The 21,552-nt window shown below is 37.3% G+C and overlaps 1 protein-coding gene across 2 annotated transcripts in view; it reads left to right on the top strand.

The window, feature by feature from the left end:
* Nucleotides 1-21,552, top strand: part of LOC150085481 (potassium voltage-gated channel protein Shaw-like) — a 193,065-nt gene that overhangs the window by 99,522 nt on the left and 71,991 nt on the right. For both annotated transcript variants that reach the window (XM_090373287.1, XM_090373288.1), the window contains exon 3: nt 17,178-18,093. In XM_090373287.1, the coding sequence (XP_090229413.1) occupies nt 17,178-18,093 (916 nt within the window). The remainder of the gene's footprint in view (nt 1-17,177; nt 18,094-21,552) is intronic.

The following is a 21,552-nucleotide window of genomic DNA, read 5'->3' as shown; positions in this document are numbered from 1 at the left end:
TCGGTGGGTGAGTGGGCAGGCTGGTATTGCAGACATGAAAATCCAGTTGTGAAGATAATCACACAATATGAGAGATGCCAGAAGGTGTACATAGTAATGTTAAAATGAAGATTGATGCATTAAAGCATCATATGTTTAAGAGTGTAAATATTATATAGATTATCTAGATAATTATATAATATCTTAATTTATATGCACTGGGATCGACGATTTTCTGACTACACAGTCCTAACTTTGTAGCAGAATATTAGTATTAACTATATAGTACAAGAGAGTTATAGGCATTTGCTGCACCGGCGGGAGGTGGGAATGGTGACAGTTTAGGCTCTTTGTGGGATATGTTGGATCTGTGATTTTTGTAGCGATATCTTGCAGAAGGAGCGCTATTGGTATAGATCACTATGGAGAAGGGCACAATAACGCCAATCTTCCAACACTGATGCAGTGCTTTAGGGCATAAGACATTACGTTTCCAACAGGAGAATGTCCTCTGACAAGAAGTTCGATGAGTAACAGGTAAGTAAGCTAGGAAAATAATGTGACACTAATGGACTGGCTGCTAAGGACCCTAATCCTAGCCCAACAGAGCCTACTGTAACGAACTGAAAAGACATGTGAGGGATCGTTTATGAAGGCCAACACTGCCTACCCAGTTAAAAACTGTACTGTTGAAAGAATAATGAAATATTTCCATGAGCACTTATCATAAATGTATGGAAATTAGTTAACTTTTGTTACTCAGTGTCCAACACAAATTTTAATTTTATATTTACATATCATTTAAATAATATTTTAAAATATCATTTAAATGTGCTGTATTATGACTTTTAGCATAAAAATATTAAGGGTATTATGAATTTCAGTATTTCATAGCTTACTTTAGGATATTTTTCTTTTCGTATAGCTGACAAAAATAGGTCTAAAATCCTTCTCACCATTTGGATTATTTATCTTTTGAATGAATTTGACCAAGTATGAACTTCAAATCGTAGGAAGTTATGCTATTTCAGTGATCATACTGAATATATGCAGCAAAGTATCCCAAAGCACATAAAATCTAAGGCAATACATCCAGTTGATATGCGCGGCCAATGCAACGTTAAAGCAATTTGGTGCGACATAAGCGCTGGGAAAACAATAATGAGAGGAGTGTGTTATAAGCCTAATAAATGTGATGAGTATAATGAACAAATGTACAGACAAATAGAGTGAACCAGTAAATCAGGATGTCTTATATTGGAGGATTTTAAATTTCCAGATACTGAATGGAACCTGTGAATCTATTCTGAATTTGGCGGACGCCTGTTTTCTACATCAACGTGTTAGAGGGAAAGAATTTGCATTAAGAATCTGCAGATAAAAGAATAAATGTAGTGGTACCGTGCAGAAGGAGCGTTACTGGCATTGATCACTATGAAGGAGGGCACAACACCAATCTTCCAACACTGGTGCAGCGTTGGAAGATTTGTTGGAAAATGTAATGTATCAGCACAGTGTTGAGGCTAATATGTAGTGGTAGCATCAACACTGATAAACAGTACCACTAGGTAGCAGCGATCACAGCGTTGATGTGGGGTTTACTTAATGATGTAACTACTGTCAAGGGAAAAAGGAAAGGCTTTTGCTTTCATAGAGATAACTACAGTAATCTCAGACACTTTTTAAATTCTATGCAGTGGGACCAATTCATGCTGTTACCAACAGAATATTCTAAATGGAAGGCATTGAGGAAAGTAATCGTAGAAGATCTGGACTTATTATACTAATTATGTTAATACACAAATATGTAATTATGCTAATTTATTTTTATACTAAATATACTGTTCAAGGCTTAGACCTAAATGGATGCCAGATGAATTGATGAGATTTAAGGCAGAGAATAAAAATATATGGGATGCATATAAATTATCAGATGATACAAAAGCCTACAGTAGATATAAACTAACCTGCATTCAAGTTGAAAAGGTTGTTAAGTAAGTTAAGGCAGATTAGGAGAAGTCTCTGGTAAAAAAAAAAGTAGTAAAGATTTCTTTACTTAGGCAAAAATCGGAAGAAGGAAATGAATCACATAACACACTAGATATGGTCCACTAGATATGAATGGGTTAACTGATGATGATCCTGTCAGGTTACTGACAAACTGTATAGGTATTTTGCATTTACATTCACCCATGAAAACGTTTTTAAGAATGAGATGCCAAATATAAACAGAGAGATACATGATTCTGTGATAACTGAAAGGAAAGTAGAAGAGAAACTATAAATGTAAAAAAAGTAACTAAATGTAAAAAAAGGTACCTGGTTTTGGTGGGATCTATACAATTAGCATGAAAGCAAAAAGAGCTGAACACACCATCACCCACGATTATGAGAACATCCGTGGATTGAGGGAGATCCCTGTGGACTGGATGAGCGTGAATATATCCCCAATTGACAAAGGAGAATCAAAGCGTGGCATGAGTATTTACAGACTTATCTTGATTTCTGTTCATGCGGTCACTGGTTAAAGAAGTAATACAGGATCATCTAAACAGGAATACAATTATACTACAGTCACAGCCTGGATCTGTTAAGGGTTGTGTGACCATATTTTTTTTTTTTCGATAATATAACGAAGTAACAAAGGAATTGGATGGAAAAAAAATTATATCATATACTTAGATTTCAGAAAAGCTTTTGATACGGCTGCACAAATTGGACCAGGTGGCATTAAGGGTAGGTTGCTACTATGGATAAAGGTATGGTTGAGTGGGAAAAGAAAGAATGATTATCAGTGGGCACTGCTATTCTTGGACTACTGATGTTAGTGGAGTCACTCAGGATTCAGTCCTGGCCCTTGTTCTTTTCTATATTTATTTAATGACATTGATGAAGAAATATTTTTAGTCATTTTTTTAAAGGTAGTTTAAGTTTTTGTAAATTAAATATTTAATTAAGTTTTGTAAATATCTCATTTTGAATGGTGGAGTCACTTCAATATAAATAGCGTAATTACTTCAATGCATTCTGTAAAGAATGTAATTATTTTCCATGGATATACACTGCAAATGCGTCAATTGTTGTGTGTGTACTTTGATTGAAATAAATGAATTAATAAAAATCAGGCTTAATCTCTAAGTTTAAAAGTGATACGAAGATTGGCAGGTTGGGTAACCACAGTAATCGTCGTATGCTATTGCATAAGGTGTAGAAAAATTAGGCAGATGGGTTGAGAAGTATCAATTGAAGTTTAACTTTGACAAACGCAAGGTACTGAGATATGGGTAGCAATAAAGCCAGATTAAAGTATCAAGGTTGTGGTAATCCACTCAGTGGAGAATGAAGGACACCTATGAGTAATTGCACAGTCAGATATGAAGTTTACTCTAAACAGTGCAGCCAGCTCATGGATTTTGTCTATGGTATACAGAAATTTTGCTAGCAGGAATAAAGATCTGATTATCCCATTGTATAAAGCAGTCGTTAGGCTGCACACGCCTCTTAAATCCTCAATTTTAGGAATGATGTGAATCAGCTGGAATGGGTACAGAGAAAAGAAACGAGATTAGTGAGGGAACAAAAGGGTGTTTTTACTAAGAAATGCTTCATTTCTGCATTTAAATTGTAACGTCTGGAGACCAAGCTCTTGAGAGAATATATGACTGAGGTGTTTAAGACTTTGAATAGATTGAGTAAGCTCAATGTTGATTAGCATTCTTCCTCTTGCTCAGACTACACATATGAGAGGGTATAAATTCAAACTGAGAAGAGATGAGTTGCAGGTGAGGTAATTTGGCTTCAGCCAGCAGTAGTTGATTGTTCGAATGTTGGAACAAACTTCCATCTGGGGTTGTAGAAGTAGATAGTCGTGCATCATTTCCACTACTAATACTAAAAAGGACTGCAGATTTTTATCATAAAGAAAGTCGTCAGGAATTCCTATCGACCACTTTCCAGTGGTCGACAGGAATTGGCACAAAATATTTTTAGATGTTCAAAATTTTTTTAAGTTAGATATTATTATTATTATGAAGTTTCAAGGTTTTATATTAATTAATTAACAAAACACTGTTGTTCCCAGAATTTTGAAGATTCTTCTAGCTTTATCTTTTAATGAGTAATTAAAACTTGTAACAAAGAGAGCCTTTGTTATTCATTATATGTTATCTAAAATCAAGCATCATACGCAAATTAAAGAGCAATGAGACACAATAATCCATTTCACATCTTCAAAATCTAAAATCTCTTCGGACCAGCTAAAGATGTTTGGAAGTTCCCGGCATTTATAATCCACTGGTGAGAAAACTGCAAATTCTCCGCTGGTTGCCATATCAACCAATGACGTTACTACAAAAAGGTTTGTTTGTTGTCCCATGAAAGATGATGGATAAACCGATCGAACGATGACATTGTCTAGCCATATAAGTCACGGATTAGAAAGTCTTGTGAGCACTAATAAATTTCAGAGGAAAGCTATATCGTATGCTTAAAAAAATTGACATAATAAAAATATATGTAACAGGTCACTAGGGGAATAGCTAGCAGAAAATAATATTTCTGTGACGTTCCCAGCGTAATTAATGAATGAGACAATGAAGAAAATCAAAGATATTCAGCCATAAAATCGAATATATGGGGTGGGGATTTACGAGTAAGAGAAACAAAAATTAAAACGCCGAGATCGGAAATTAAAACTAGGGTCATGTGTAAAAAATAGGGCTTAGAGGTTATTAGTAATAATGGAGCAAGAGAATATCATAAAATAAATAAAGGCCATATCACTTTATAATAACAACATAAACAGAGAAGAATATATGTGAAGATAAATAAGAAAATGAAAGAAAAACCACAGGAGGCGCAAAATAAACGTACAATAAAAGCCAGTTGTGAAAAAATGCATATACTAAAATAAAGATGATAGAATAAAAAGCTGGAACAGAAACATGAAAGAAAAGATAAAAATGTTGATCTACTATAAAATAATCAAAACTAGAATCTAATTGTAATTTACTATATCCGTATATTCCTTAAAGAGTGAAAATAACATCGCCTAAGAGAAAAATTATTTAAATGATAATTCAAATGAATGAACATTCAGCCTACAAAAAAAACTACAGATTAGTTATATAGTGAAAGGAAGCCACAACTTTTTACTGCACCGAAAAAAAAATGTAGATAAGCAAGTACAAATTATGCGCTTCCCTCTTCACGTAGGTAACTATCCAGTTGACCTCTGAATTTCTTCAAACTGTGAACCTCAACCACCTGCGGAGGCAACTTGTTCCAGTCATAAACAAATCGCTGCCTAAAAGAAAACTTCTAATAATCTAGTCTAAACTTCTTCCCCTGTAATTTGAATTTATGGCCTCCAGCTCTGATTGTTCACAACATTGAAAATTCCTCCTTCATTCATTTTACATACTCCTCTCAGAGCCTTATAAACGTCAATCAGGTCCCCTCTAAGGTGCTTGGTTGCCAAGCTCTGTAGCCCCCATAATTAAACTCTTACCTCCCTCGTAGGGTCACCCTTTTGCCTATCCCACCATGCAAGTTGCCTCATTGGATCCTTTCAAGAAGCTTTTTTTCAGATGAGGTTTCCATACTTGGACACAATATTCTAAATGTAGTCTTATAACTGCCTTATAGAGGGATCATGACTCTCTATCTCAACAGGATATTGTTCAATAAATCATCGAAAGGACACCATGGACTTTCCTGACTGCCGATTTACACTGCTCGGAGAACTTCATATCTGCCCATATCGTAACTCCCAGATTCCTTTACTGTTTTTAATTCAAGCCCACTAAATGTATAAGTTATTTTAGGGTTGCTATTCCCTAAGTGTAAGACCTTGCATTTTGCTACATTAAAACACAGCTCCCATTTTTCCGACAATTTTTGAAGCCTGTTTAAGTCATCCAGAAGGAGCGCTGCTTGGCACTGATCATTAAAGACTCTCTTAATCTTTACTTACATCGTCTGCAAATTTTGACATCACTTCCTCTATCCCTTTATCAATGTCGCTTATGAAAATCAGAAACAACAGTGGCCCACGAAGCGATTCACTTGGGGGAACCTTACTTCTAGTATCACACCAATCTGAAGAACATCCCATTAACCACAATCCTCAGTATTTTGTCCTGCAGCCACTCTGCGATCCATCTTAAAATCATTACAGCGATCCCAACATATTCCAGAGTAAACTCTCATGAAGGAGTGGGTCAAATGATTTGCTAATATCCAAATAAATTGTATCAAAATTATCTGCATTTAGCTCATAAGTAACTGTATCAAATAGCTTACCAGTTTAATTAAATATGATTTTTCCTTAATAAAACTATGACCAGCGTACTGAAGTTAGACTAACGGTTATGTAGTTACTGACTTCACTCTTAGAATCGCTTTTATGTATTGTCAATGCGTTGGCACTTCTCCAATCCAAAGTAATCCTTCCAGAGTCCAGTGATGCCCTCACAATTAACTCAATGGTTCAATCCAGTGATGCCCTCATAATTAACTCAATGGTTCAATCCACTCTCTGAGCGCCTCCGTCAAAATTACTGTGTATATCCCATCATCTGCAGGAGCCTTACTTGCCTTTAGTTTCGAATTCAGATGACCTTAACCAGAAGAAAACGGGCAAGTCTTGTTTTGTCAAGTTTTGAAAAAGGTTAGATTTGGGCAATAATTTGATCCCGCCGGCAGGCATTGTCATCAATAGTCGCAGAGGCATTCATATCGCCATGAACAGGAATTCAAGTGGTCATAAATATCAAGACAGAAAGAATATACGCAACCGATATAGAAAAGCTGGTACATAGTTCAATGTGAATTTTTATTCAACATGCTATTTCTCTGCAGTTTCGCAAATTCAAAATTTTCGCAACAACTGTAGAGAAAGGTTTGGAAATTTAGTTGGCAGCACTGAATAGCCTCCAGCTGACGTTAAAAAAATGGCACTGTAGAGTATTAAGCAAAGAGTGTTTATTATTAAGGAATATTAGAGAAGTAGAAATTCAATTGTTTCTACTCAAAGAAGATACCGATAACATCTCGGTGTGTGCGTGCGTGTGACGGTCTAACAAACCAAACAGTGTTGAGGTTATTCGATAAATTTGAGAGAGCAGGTGGTGTTTACACGAAAGGAAAGATCATGATGGACGACTATCATTAAAAACGCCAAGAGGGTTGATGAAGCTCGGAAAATCTTGCTGCGATGCCCAAGAAAGAGTTTGAATAAACTTTCCCAACAGAGGAGGATGTCTTACAATGCAGTAAGGAAGATTTATCGAAGGAATTTGTCTGCGTATCCTTGCAAAATTCAGTTCAGCCAATCAGTCACTAACACCAAACAAGAAAGAACGGCTTATTCAGTTTGTCACACAATTCAGTGCACTCTTACAGCGAGAACCTGTAATTATAAACAAAGTTTGATTTTTCTGACGAAGTGCATTTTCATTTAGATTTGACAGTTTCCGATCATCGACTTATATCTTTTGACCTATGTTCTTCTAAAACTACTACAGCTCCACTTAATAATCTGATTAGATGTTCCCTACGAAATATAATTTGGGAAAACTTTGACAAATCAATCTTTAAAGATCATCCGTCTGATTCTAGTCTCTGTGGACCATCTTGACGATAATCAATTGGCAAGTTTTTTTTTTAAAAAAACTATCTTTATAGCTATCACAAAATCTACCAAAAGGAAAATTTTTCATACAAAATGTACCCCGTGGTGGAAAAATGAGCTAACAGTTCAACGTCGCAAGGTTCATCACGCTAGGCGCCTTTATCAAAGAGCAAAACGAAATAGACAGCCTTTGCTTGAGGTCAATGGGTTACATTTAAATTATAAAAATGAGAATAGGATATATACTAAAGCAATATATAATAGTAGGGTCAAATCTTGGCAGAAATTTGTACATACAACTGGAAACCAAGATCCGTGGGGTCTTATATATAAAATCAGTTTATTATCCCACTTAGGCAAGTTACTAGAAAAGCTCATGGCATACAGATGTAATCAACTTCTTTTGGAAAGTAATCTATCTCCCTCTCTTCAGTATGGATTTAAGCCTGGTTGTTGTTTGGGGAATTAGCAACTAAGGCCATATTGCTCCGGGGATATGCGGTGGTCATTCCCTGGCCTTTCCGCATCCTCCGTATTTGGTGGTCACGGGATCGAACCCGATCTAATCAAGAAGCGTGTGCTACGCACTGCTGCTCCTGCCCACCTGGCTACTGAGGCGCCAAGCCTGGTTGTAGTTATGAAGATGCGCTTTTTGAATTGAAAAAGTTAATTGATAGCTCTACTTACAAATATGCACTGGCAGTTTTTATTGATTTTGAAGGTCGACAATTTTGGTGGGAGAGTGTCTTACGGCGCCTTAGAATCGCTCGTTGTTCTAGACATCTCTTCCTTTTGTTCAAAAGTTACTTTGCTGAACTTACTGTCTACATCCAAACCAAACATCAGTCGGTATCCAAAGCTATTTCTCGAGCATATCCCCACGGTTCCATTCATGGCCCTCTTGTGTGAAAATCATCCTTGATGATTGGCTGTCTTCTCCCTCCAATACGGCCGATGTGCAAATGATTGCCTTTGCCGACGATCTCTCCATCTTAGTACATGGTAACTCCAGGTCCCAATTGGAACAACGGGCTGACTCTGTACTTGATAACTTGCTGGATTGGACTCTAAAAAATAAATTAAGTGCCACCATATAAAACCAAGATGATTATATTTCACGGAAAACTAGACCATAATAGACCTCCGGTTGTCAAGTTTAATGGAGTATCTCTGCCACTTGTTACCACTCATAAGCATCTTGGTATTATATTTGATGAAAAATTGTCATTCTTACCACACATCCAGAATCTTTCCAAAAATGTGAAAACTTTTACGGCCATGTTATTCAAAATCTATCGGCAGGACTGGGGTTTAAAAAAGGGAACCCTCAGAATTCTATACAACACAGTGTTTATTCCAATCGTTACATATGCAGCCAGCATATGGTTTCACAGAACCAAACTTATTACAGTCCAAACCAAATTAGGCAGTGTCCAACGGACCTTTTCGCTAGCTCTTCTGAGAACTTGTAGAACAGTTTCAACTGCATCTTTGCAAGCCCACTGCCGACCCAAAGAATGAAAAAGCGAAATGTTGGACTGAGCTTCACAAAAGACGGCAAGTGAGATGGAATTCCTCGACCAAAGGAGCAGTGACCAGATGTTTTATACCTGATATTAAATTCACTACCTCAAAAAAGTAATCAGTTTTGGTTCTACCCAAGCCTTGTTACATCATACATTCTAACTGGTCACGGTTCTTTGAACGCTCGTCTTCTTAACAATCTATCTACGACAGATACCTGTTTCTGCGGCGCCTCTGAGGACTGGAGTCATGTCTTATTCTTCTACCCAGTTTACCAAGATTTAAGACAAATATTATCTAGTACAGCGCAAAATTTCTCTCCTGGAAATGAAAGATATCTTATTGAAAATCAAAATGCTTTCTCAGCTCTACAGGAATTTGCCACACAGGTTTTCAACCGACGACACGTGGATTGCTGGGCTGACTTCTATACTCAACAATGCTGTTTTTTTTTAATAATAATTATTGTTTTAACATTTTATCTAATTAATTTATTTTTATGTTTTGAAACGTAATAATATTTTGTCCATTATTTATTTTTTTGCTAGCCCCTTTGGGGGTAGGCTTCGCTGGTCTCCAGTTTATTAGAGACGGGATTTTAAACTGATTTGGGCTTCCTGGGTACGGGAACTGCTGGCATCCATTGCTATTACACTTTCTGCAGTGGATGCGGGATTCTTTATGATATTCACCAATGTACGTGATTATAGGAGACTGCTGCACCCATATGACTTGCATTTATTCTTATGGGTGCTTGAAATATTACATTTAGTTTAGTACGTGTATAGTTGTGCCCGCCTCCTCGTGGCATGGATGGGTACTGGGAAGCAGTCTTCCTGGTAGCAAAGTGGACAGAAACAGCTAAACAATACACATACTACGCAAACATAACACTACACTCGTTTCTGGCCATTGTATAGAGTCTTGTATATCATCACAGAGATGTATATCCATGTCCATTTTCATTTAGAGGGTATGGGAATAAGAAAAATGCCAGATTTTGTACTCTGGAGAATATACACATCATTTTTTAACAATCCATTACAAGCAGAGGGGTTCATTGTGTGGCGCGCACACACTCGCTGCATTTGGTATTTTTAGGACAGTGTTTGTCGATGGAAACATCACACGTGACGTCTACCTCAGCGTCATTAGGGACAGGTTTGTGTCTTTTTTTTTTTTTGTATGGCTATGGTATTGCCGTGAATGATAACTAGTTTAAACAGGACGGTGCGTGACTCCCATACTGCATAAGATGGTGCAAATTCCGGGATGAAATTTTTACAACAGCGTGCTTTCTAAACGCTGTCTTTCAGGTATATAGCAAAGGAATGTCGTGGCCTCCAATGTCACCTGATTTAAACAAAGGTTTAAATCAGGTGAAGTTGCGAAGATGATTGGAACGCTCTTCGAAGATGATTGGAATGCGAAGATGATTGGAAAGTTGTTGAAGAACAGAATTCGCGTTTTCTTCTAATGAATGGTGAGAATTTCCATAAAAAAAACGAAATCATCCGCTTGTGCAATTGCTGAATAATTTGAGAAAACCTTTGGCAACCATTGGTTGAGAACAAGATTCGAAAACAAGGGTCCAAGAATCCTTATGGACATCCACGTATTTGGTTTTTATGGCGCCAAGTCCACACATCCACAAAGTGTTTCCGAGAAGCTGTGTGAAAATTTGATGCTACCTTAACAGATCTATATTAAAATAATTCCTAATGCCAAAGACCCTACATAATATGTTCGAAGGAACGCTCCCACCAAAGAGAGTCAGAGGCGCCCTCGAAGCCGATAAAAATTGCCAAGACGTATTTAGAAAATCCATTAATAAAATTCAGAAGAGTAACAAGGGCATCTTCAGCATTAATTCCAGAAAGGAAACCATATTTATTACTATAATAGTTGTCTATGTCCTGAAGTAAAGCTAGGATTTTATATGAAATCAAACGTTCGAAGATCTTACCAAAATTACATAGCAAAGCAATGTCTGTAAAACCGGAGAAGATTAGGAGATTTGCTGGGTTTCAACAGAATTCTTTAGATGGGAACACCAGGGGCTCACATCTGCTGAGTATGGGCTTGACACACCCAGGGTCCTGAGCTGAATATAATCATTCTTCTCTTTCTTTGCGATTCCCTTCTATTTCTGACACACACACACACTCTCTCTCTCTCTCTCTCTCTCTCTCTCTCTCTCTCTGGGTAACTCAGGATTTTTTTTGGCTGCAGCAGAAAAAGCCTCAGGCTTCCTTGCATCATATACCTAATGATAATTATAATAATAAAGCAGTACTAGAGAACCCAACCCACAAGCTGTACTGGGACCGCGCCATAATAACGGATAAGACAATCCCGCTGAACACACCGGACATAATCCTTGTGGACAAGAAGGAAAAGGCTACCTATCTGATTGACACAGCGGTACCCAACACTGGCAACCAGCAGAAAACCCACGGGGAAAAAATCAGGAAGTACACGAACCTACGACAGGAGATCAAAGAGATATGGAATATACAACAAGTAACGACCATTCCAATCATTGTGTCAATCACAGGTACATAACAGCCTACCAGCAATAGGTCTCCCAGCGAACACCTACAAGGAACTCCAGAAAGTCACAATCTTGAACATCTGTAGGATATAAGAGAGTTCCTCGACCAACAGTAACACCAGACATAACAACCACACTGTGTACTTGGTAGCAATACCCGTCACGAGATGGAATCTCCAATCAGGGAGAAATAATATAAGAGCAATAATAATAATGGCAGATTTCCAGGAATTTGGGAAAGCAGACCATTGTAAATATTTATTATATAAATTTAGAAGAACATTTGGACAACAGGAGTAAAATTTTATCCAGAACTTCCATTCGATAAAATCTTCGCCAGGACACCAACTGGGTTTAATCCTAGCGATGGCAGAAGGTAATTCAACAGAGGTTAAAGGAACAGCAGCCGAGGAAGTAAAGTAATTTAGATTAAGTGATCGAATATCTTTATGACAGGAATTAAGCAAATCTAAAAGGAGATCATCAGGTAAGAAGACAGCATCCAGAATTAAATTAACGGTATCTGTCCATTAAATCTTTTATGTTATTACTTACAACAGTATTATAGATAATAAGAACATGTAGCTTGTTCCCCAGCAATTTTGTAAACAATGTTCCAGGGATTTTGATTTATAGACATGATGAACAAATTTCTTCCAGGTGTCAAATTTGGATTTAGTAATGAGCTTGACATATGTTTTTGCTGAGATAGACTGCGCAGAGTTGGTTGACATCATCAGCTGACCAAGAACGTCTCGTGTCTTGTAGTAACAAAAATCATCAATACTAAATCGTATACTAACATCTTGGACGAAGTCTGTGGTATACTTCGACAGGTCTTTGGAAATAGGACGCCCAAGTTCCAGCTAGGTAATGTTCCATTCCATAGAGCGAACAGTATAAATCTTCGAGGGAAAAAAAATGTCCACAACTTGCTAGGCCGGTCCACAGTTCGGACAAAAATTTGATCAAATACCTTTGGGATGAACTGGAACGCCGAAGCACAGCGCGGCTGATAACGCTTCTCTTCAACAACAACTGGGGACTGCACTAAAGGAGGAATGGACACAAATTCCTGCTGCCTGCTCTATAAGAACTGACCAAAAGTGTTCAGCTACGGATATATTTTATTACTGGGGCCAAAGTTTATATTTTATACTTTATTAATTTGTTCATTAAAACTCATGCTTTTGCAAACGCGATAATGCTCCAGTAATTTTGATAGAATAGTATAGATGTTATTGTCCAAAATTTAAGTAAGAACAATGTTTTTGTTTTTTAATTTCATAAAGTATTTTGCATTAAATTTTATATCCCAATGTAATTTAACACAATAAATCCGAATACTATTTTTAGCTACCGAACATTCAAATCAGTACATACATCCCTTTTGCACAGTTCGCTGCAATGAGAGGAAACGAAAAAAAGTGTCCGCACTGCCCGGTAGGACAGTGTATATTCACTTGGCACAGGACTCCATGAAACTCAGCATCAGTAACTCATTATTTTGTAATGAAAAGCAGCTCATGGGTCCGAAAAATGGAAGACTGATACTAGATTTAGAGTGCTGTCAGATAACTCGTTGTGAAAGTGAGGTTGGAGTTTGCAATTTGACTGATGCTGCAGAAACTATTCTGCTGCCTTGCGTTTAGCGGTACTAATACTAAATTGTTAATACATGTAAAATACAGGGCTAATATTGATTTGTTTGGCAATACTCGCATAGCATTGTCGCTGTTATGGGCATTGCATCAGGCATCCATTAATATTTGATATGAATGATATCTTTATTGCAGTCACTGACTGCAATAAAGATATCATTCATACCAAATATTAATTCTTATAAATAATTTTCTTATTACTTTACAGTGTCAATTTACAAAACTCGTCGTTTACTTTCGCCAGATGCCATTAATAATAAACAAAAATTAAATTTAATTAAACATATATACAAAAAGTTTTAAAATAATCTAACTTACTATGCAGAAGAATCCAGTTCATCCTTGTAACGATTTAAGAATGCATTTTTGAAGAATTGTGGCAAGCACTGGTCACTAAAACAAATAATAGGTTATGGCATAAGTGGAAAAAAAAAAACAAACACGCTTTTAGTTTTCATATGGCACTATTTAGATACGAGGTACTATCCAAAAGTTATGAGGATGGTATCAACCGCAGTACGCGAAAGTATAATTTGCGATAGTTTCAGGTAGTATTGAATACATATAATGTGCTCTGCGATTTTTTGAAATGAATGATTAAAAAAATAAACAAATAATCTATTTACATAAAATTTTGTTTCGAGCTTCGTAAGTCAAATTCAGAAGCACATTATATATCATAAAGAGAGGTCGGACTAGATTCCCTACCAAAAGCACCGAAGTTTAGGTGGTGTTTTATCATATGCACCACCTGTCCGACAGTTTCTGGCGAAGGCCCAAATATCTACGATCCCCCCTTATCCTCTGAACCCTACGCCCTGAGATTTCTTTTGTTTCCAAAGGAAGTTTCAGCTGAAAAGAAAAATATTTAATGGTGTCTTGTCTACTCAGAAAAAAATCGAAAGAAAAATTTCTTCATGCAAAGAAATTTTTATACATGGGTACATCAGAAGTTTATCCAGTACTGAGGAGAAGTTAAATTATTTTATGATAACTAAAAGGAAGATGGAAGAGAACTGTTGCAACTAAAGGCGAGTAAATTTTAAGTATATTAAAATAAGCAGAAAAATCAGCCTTCTATAATGATAATGAACATCCCTTATTCACGGGAAGACTACATATTGGAGATGTGCAAATATCTCTTCTCTTCACAAGGGGTGGTCCAAAGGGCAAACAGTAATTAAAGATCTTATTTTTTATACTTGTTATTGTTGTAGAGTTTAGGCGATATTGCACGGTATATAAGATGTTTGTAAATTGCGAGTGTTCTGTAGTCGATTTGCTGGACCAAAAGCCCTAGTTTCCTGGAGAAAAAACCATGCTGTCCTCGTCTGAAACCGGCTAATTCAGCCACATTGGCAAAAGGCCTATATTTCTCACATCATTGACAGGATTCAAAGTCCGGTCTTTTCCACCCGGTGTAAGAGGACAGTGATTATACCAACTATTCTGCCTACGAGGGGCCCATATATTTCAGTAAATCTGATACTGTACTACACATACGATTGTTGGATAAAATGGAGCAGTGTGGCATTAGCGAACAAGTTACTACTATGGGGCCGACCGGGCTAGCCAGGTGGGTAAAGTGCCTGCCTGGCAACCCAAAGGTCGCGGGTTCTTTACTGCAAAAACCGTGGGAGGTGCACTATGGCCACAGAAGCCGATGCGCCAACAACTACCAAAAAAAAAAAAAAAATACTATGGATATAGGGATGATTAAGTGGTAAAAAACAGTGTTAAAAATGACCACTGCTCTTTATGGATTAATATGATTAGGAGGTCCACAGGGAGCCTTCACTGTTTTTAATACTTATTAATGATACTGATGTAGGTATTTTGCTGATAACATAAAGGTGGGCTGGTCAGTTAATAATACTAAGCAGGATATGGTGGTACGTCTAGATCTAGATGAACTAAGCTAAAAATGACAACTGTGGTTTAACAGTGATGACTGCAAGGTACTGCATTTTGGTAGCACCAATCCCAGGATGACATACCATTTGGACTGATGATAAAGGAAAAAACCATGGGGTTTTCTCAACGGCATACAGCAGAGACAAAGAGGCCATTGTTCCATTATATAAAGCAAGTTTTAGGCCACATCTTGCATACTGAATACAGGTTTAGAAAGAAATTAGGTCTGTTAGAAAGGGCGTAGAGAAGAGCAACGAGTTACTTAACAAAACAGGTTATCATTACGAAGAAAGACTGGGGATTCTGTGAATTTTATAGCCTGGAAACTAGTTAAAACTTTTAACTACTGCGTGCTGATCTAAATGAAGTGTTTAAAACTTTAAAATAGTTAAGCACGCTAAATTCTAGTCGTCTTTACTCTTTCTCTAGGGTGAAACATACAAGGTAGCATTTTTAAATCTATAAAGGATGGTTGCAAAATAGATGCGTAGAAATATACTTGCAGCCACAGAGTGACTGTTAGAATGAACTTCCACCTAGTTTTCAGGAAGTGAGTAGTTTGAATAAAATTAAAGGAGGAAAATTAAGTTAGTAAAAAGCTAAATACATTACAGTATTAAAAAAAATGCTTTTAAATATATTCGCATAACTTTAGGGTATCACCTCGTTTAGGATTTTATAAAATTACATTCATTTAATGGCATTAAAAATTTTGAAGAAGTTTCCAATGATCCATGTCTCCTGTTCTCATACTTGTACAAAAAGATAAATATCTAACAGACAGATATGTCAGTACATCCGCAAATAATCTACAAGACTACAACCATTCTGAGTTATCACTCGCTGTTCAACAACAAGTGTGAATCATTGCTGCTTTGTTGGAAGTGAACAGCAGTGTACATTGCTACAATTAGAAGTTGTGATTGTCCCCAAAATACCATTGCGTATGCTGAAGATCCTAGAGAGAAGCAAATTTGCATAAGTTGATTTTTTTTTTTTTTTTGCAGAAATAGCACAATTATTAACTAGTATGGATGCTGTTGTTGTTGTTGTTATTTGGTTTTTTAGGAGCATTAGCAACTAAGGCCATATTGCTCCGGTGCGGTGGTCATTCCCTGACCTTTCCGCATGTTCCGTATTTGGTGGTGACGGGCTCGAACCCCGGTCTAATCAAGAAGGGTGTGCTACGCACTGCTGCTCCTTCCCACCTGGCTACGGAGGCGCCTAGTATGGATGCACGTGGAATACTGTTGTGCCGCACGATAATAATACATGATGCCATGTGTCGACTAGTGTTTTGAAGTCGGCGCTTGTTTCTTATTTGTGTAGTACAGCATTGCACGGACCCTATCGGCTTTTCCACCCAATATGGAAAAGCCCTGGATTCGAATCCCGTCAAGAAAGACAGGAGGAAAAAAAGCTGTGGCCAAATTTGTCGGGATTTCGGCGAGAGTTGCAGTTCACCTACCCTAAAAAAGTTCGTTCGAATTTATCATTTAGTAAAATAGGTAAACCGACTACAGAAAATACACAATTTACAGATACAAAAGCACAACAACAACCTAATACTGCAGAATATACTTTTGTAGTCACTTCTGCGCGGAAAAACTGTAGACGTGCGCTAGATGGATTTAAGTGTGTACGGATGCCGCAAGTGTGCAGTTTACAGGGAACATTGGTTTCCACTACTTTTTCTACACCCCTGAAATAGAAGGGGTATGTTTTCACACATCAGCGACAGTTTTCTTATAATATAATAATAGTTACTGAATATTATAACTAAATAAATATATAATAAATGAATAAATAATTATATCGAATAACACCTTCATATGAATTTAGTATATCCATATGTTAGTATATGTTAATGAAAACCAATAAAAATAATAAAAATCTATATTGTACTTTTCAGATAATCGGGGTGGCTTCTGTTTTCTTCATCTGTGTCTCCATCCTTTCATTTTGCCTCAAAACCCACCCTAATATGCGTGTTCCCGTCATTCGAAACATTACTGTGAAGACTTCCCATAACACTGTGGCTTGGACGTTAGACAAGACGCAGACCAATCCACATGAAGCATTTTTTTACATCGAATGTGTTTGCAATGCCTGGTTCACCTTTGAAATCTCCATACGCTTCATTGCCTGCCCTCGGAAGCTGGAATTTGTTCGGGGAGCTGTTAATATAATCGACTTCACTGCTACACTTTCCTTTTACATCGATTTAGCACTGCAGAAGTTCGCTTCTCACCTCGAAAATGCAGACATTCTTGAGTTCTTCAGTATTATTAGGATAATGAGGCTTTTCAAATTAACTCGTCACTCTGCTGGATTAAAGATTTTGATTCAGACTTTCAAAGCCAGTGCGGGTGAACTAATTCTTTTGGTATTTTTCCTGGTGCTTGGGATTGTAATATTTGCCAGCCTAGTTTACTATGCAGAAAGGATCCAGTCCAACCCCAACAATGATTTCAACAGTATTCCTTTAGGACTGTGGTGGGCACTGGTCACTATGACAACAGTAGGATATGGTGATATGGCACCGAAAACTTACGCAGGGATGTTTGTGGGAGCTCTTTGCGCACTAGCTGGTGTGCTTACCATTGCACTGCCAGTTCCTGTTATCGTATCAAATTTTGCCATGTTCTATTCGCACACCCAAGCAAGAGCTAAACTTCCAAAGAAAAGGCGACGTGTTTTACCAGTAGAACAACCACGTGGAGGAATGCGAGGACGTGGAGGAACACCTGCTGGGAGAGTTGACCCAACTGGTAGAAGATTAAATGCCTTGAAACAAAACCCCAAAGACCCAATGTCTCCAAAACTTGGTAAGTTATGTAAAACATGACTTCGATTACCGTCTGGCTTTCGTTTTCGAGAATGTGTTTAAAATTTTTACGATTTATTTATTATAATACGTGTTACTATTAAGTTAATTATTATAACACATATTGCCATTATTTTTTCTTTACATTCAGAGCTCGGGATGGATCGAAGCGTACCGGAACACCATTCCGGTTCGTCACACGCATCGGTAATGTCACGTAAATACTTGATTATTAAAAATGGCATTTATTAAAGAGCATTCCGTTTCCTATTATTTTTAATTTTAACCCCAAACAATCTAATTCAGGAATGTAACTATCTACCGATTTATATGCATCCAGCTTGTTAGAGTATGCCTTTGCGATATAAAAAAAATACCGCGGAAATGTTTAAGAGCGCCTAATGTGGAAAAGAGAATTACCGCGGAAATGTTTAAGAACGTCTAATGTGGAAGTTTTTGTTCCTGAGTGTTGCGTGACCCGAAGACAAAACAGAATTTTATAAGTTGAGTTTTTTAACGTGTACATCCATGGAGTTAAAATCGGCTTTATTGAAGTCAACAGCTGCTATTCCGACAAAATTTTAAATCATCGTCTCTCATAGCTATAATATAAAAACTGAACGAATAACTAATTTTAGGTCCATAACCATTATATTGTACCAGTAATGAGCGCAACTCTAAAATCGCACTTCTTACTCCATAAGGATCTCCGGGAGTTTATAAAGCAAGAAGGGTGACCTTCTAATTCGTTTGAATTAATTCACCCGTGGCCAAAAGTAAAGGACACGATGAAATTCTAAAAATCTAGGGTTGAATATTTTGAATTTATAAAGGACTCCAATAATTTCTTCACAGATAGTATTTCCAATTTGCTACACATCGCACTGACTACTTGGACCTCTGTAAGGAATTTAGTCTGCTACCCTTCGCTGTCATCAGACCATATTATGGAGCTCTGTTCCTATATAAAATACTTCTTCCTTAAATTGACTCCTGTTATTTGCTCTCTCTGAACACTTCATCTTTCGCAATGCACAGAATATTAACAATTAGAATATCAACATCTTTATGTGTCACTTCTGCCTTTAAAAAACATAATTGAAGTGTTTCTCAATCATTTTGCCATCTTAGGTACACTATTATAAGTGATATTTGTAGGGACTCCTCTCTTCCTTTTATCATATTATGAATACAATATATCTCTACCTTTAATTGTGAAAAAAAACATGATTGTTATTCGCATTGTATTGGCGAAACCTGTAATGTAAATAGATACATATATACACTAAATGACTAAAAGTATTCAGATACATACAGATAGTTTCAAACAAGACTTTTACCTTGTATTTTACCAATAGAACATGGGCTTGTTCTCCTGGTACAATTCTTGTATTACAAGGGCTTGTTACAGCCTCATATCTTCTGGGCTTATTTTGTATCACCTTCTGGTGGCGTTCGGCCGGAATTTGCCTCCATTCTTCCTGCAATGCAACTAACAGAGAGCGCCAGTTTGGAAGCTGGCCGGTTTGTTCGCAACTTAATCCGGCGCTCCAATGCATCTCTCAGGTGTTCAACGCTGTTTGGGTCCAAGCTCTGAGCAAACTAACTTTTCAATGTCATTGTCTGGAAACCAGTACTTCACTGTATAATACGATATCTAGCGTTGTCATTGGCAGGGTTAGTTTCCTCAGTAATGTCACATTACAGGTAAAAAAAAAAAAAGTATCATACAAATATTAGGGCCACTCATGTATACAACGTCCATAAATTGCGTATGTTCTCTGGTCGACTTTCTTGGTCAAATCCTGATTTTCTGGAAGAAAAACCTTGCTGTTCACGCCTGAGATCAACTAACTCAGTCACGGAGTGAAAACAGCCGATCAAAGTTCCTCGCGTTATTCTTTCTTTATTAACAAAACAACAAGCGGCCCCTAGCCAGAAACTGGCAAATCCGCTATGTACATACATAGATATATATACAATGATATATATATGATACATACAATGATATAATATATATAATGATACATACAATGATATATATATGATACAATATATATAATGATACATACAATGATATATATATGATACAATATATATAATGATACATACAATGATATATATATGATACAATATATATAATGATACATACAATGATATATATATGATACAATATATATAATGATACATACAATGATATATACGTATAATCGTGTTAATTACAATGTTATAAGTGTAATGAACATGTAACATGTTCACACAGCAAATCACATCACGCAACTAATCAGAAGTATTACTTGTGGCCCAGGGACCACAAGACAGCAGTCTTTTCTGTCCTAGGAAGAACGAAAACCGCACCCACTGGAGGAAGTGCTATACCAATGGGTGTTAGCTAATCCTGTAGCCACAGCTGCCCAAACTGGGGTACCAGCTTAAATGAAAAAAAAAAAAAAAAAAAAGTAGATGGCAGGCGATATCAGTTTTAAGAAATATCGATAGACATTGCAGGTGTTGGGTTGGTTCCTTGTTGTTGATAAACTTGAGAAGAGTTGCTTTCTTTTGGTGAAAACAGCAGAGCAGAACTGTTGTAGAGCTGAGAACGATTGAGAATTTAAATTTTCAGTTAGCGCCACTTCATTTCCTTCAGAGAAGTTGCTGACAGCAGCTTGTAGCGTAGATCTGTCGTGGTGGTACAAGTTGCAGCGATACAGAATGTGCGTCCAGGTTTCCTCAGCACCGCACAAGCAGAGATTGGTGTCAGACAAGGCAAATTCGCGTTATTGACAGGATACGAACACAGGCCTTTTCCACCTGGTGGGGTTGTTGTTGTTGTAGGCTTTTAGCCGCATCAGCAACTTAGGCCATAATGCGCCGTATAAAAATAAGTTGGTAAATTGCGTATGTTCTGTGGTCGATTTGCTGGACGAAAAACCATGCTACTCTCGTCTGACACCGACCGAATAACTCAGCCACGTTGTAAAAAAAAGGAGCCATAAAAATTCCTTGCGTTATTGGCGGGATTCGAACTGAAGTCTTTCCACCCAGTGTGGGGAGGACAGTGATTATAACCACTGTGTTACCGGCGCATAATTGTCCAAAAGCATGCAAGTAGGTCATAGACTTCATGGTTTCGGGTACTACTGCCAACGGACCGGCCCTGGATACACAGAAATAAATATGATCTTTATTGTAAGGTAAAAACATGTTCCCAGCAAACACGACTGAGTATTTAAACACTCTTCAAACTGACTCAAACAAGCTAATCGATGGCAAGAAATGCAGGAGGCAAATTCTGGATAACTTGCATCTTAGCACTGACCTGCTGTGCGTTTCGACTAACACTCAAGCCAACTCATCTACGACTTCATCAGATGTCGTTCTAAAGACGAAGGGGATCCTTAACTGTTTTAAAAGAATACTAAGGAAGCAATCAGTGCACTACAAGGTACATAGCTTGTTT

The sequence above is a fragment of the Mastigoproctus giganteus genome, chromosome 5 (assembly GCF_048544385.1).
Source record: "Mastigoproctus giganteus isolate SK-2022 chromosome 5, ASM4854438v1, whole genome shotgun sequence".
Lineage (NCBI taxonomy): Eukaryota > Metazoa > Arthropoda > Arachnida > Uropygi > Thelyphonidae > Mastigoproctus > Mastigoproctus giganteus.
Note: the sequence above shows the minus strand (reverse complement) of the source record. Positions and strands in the feature narration are given on the sequence as shown.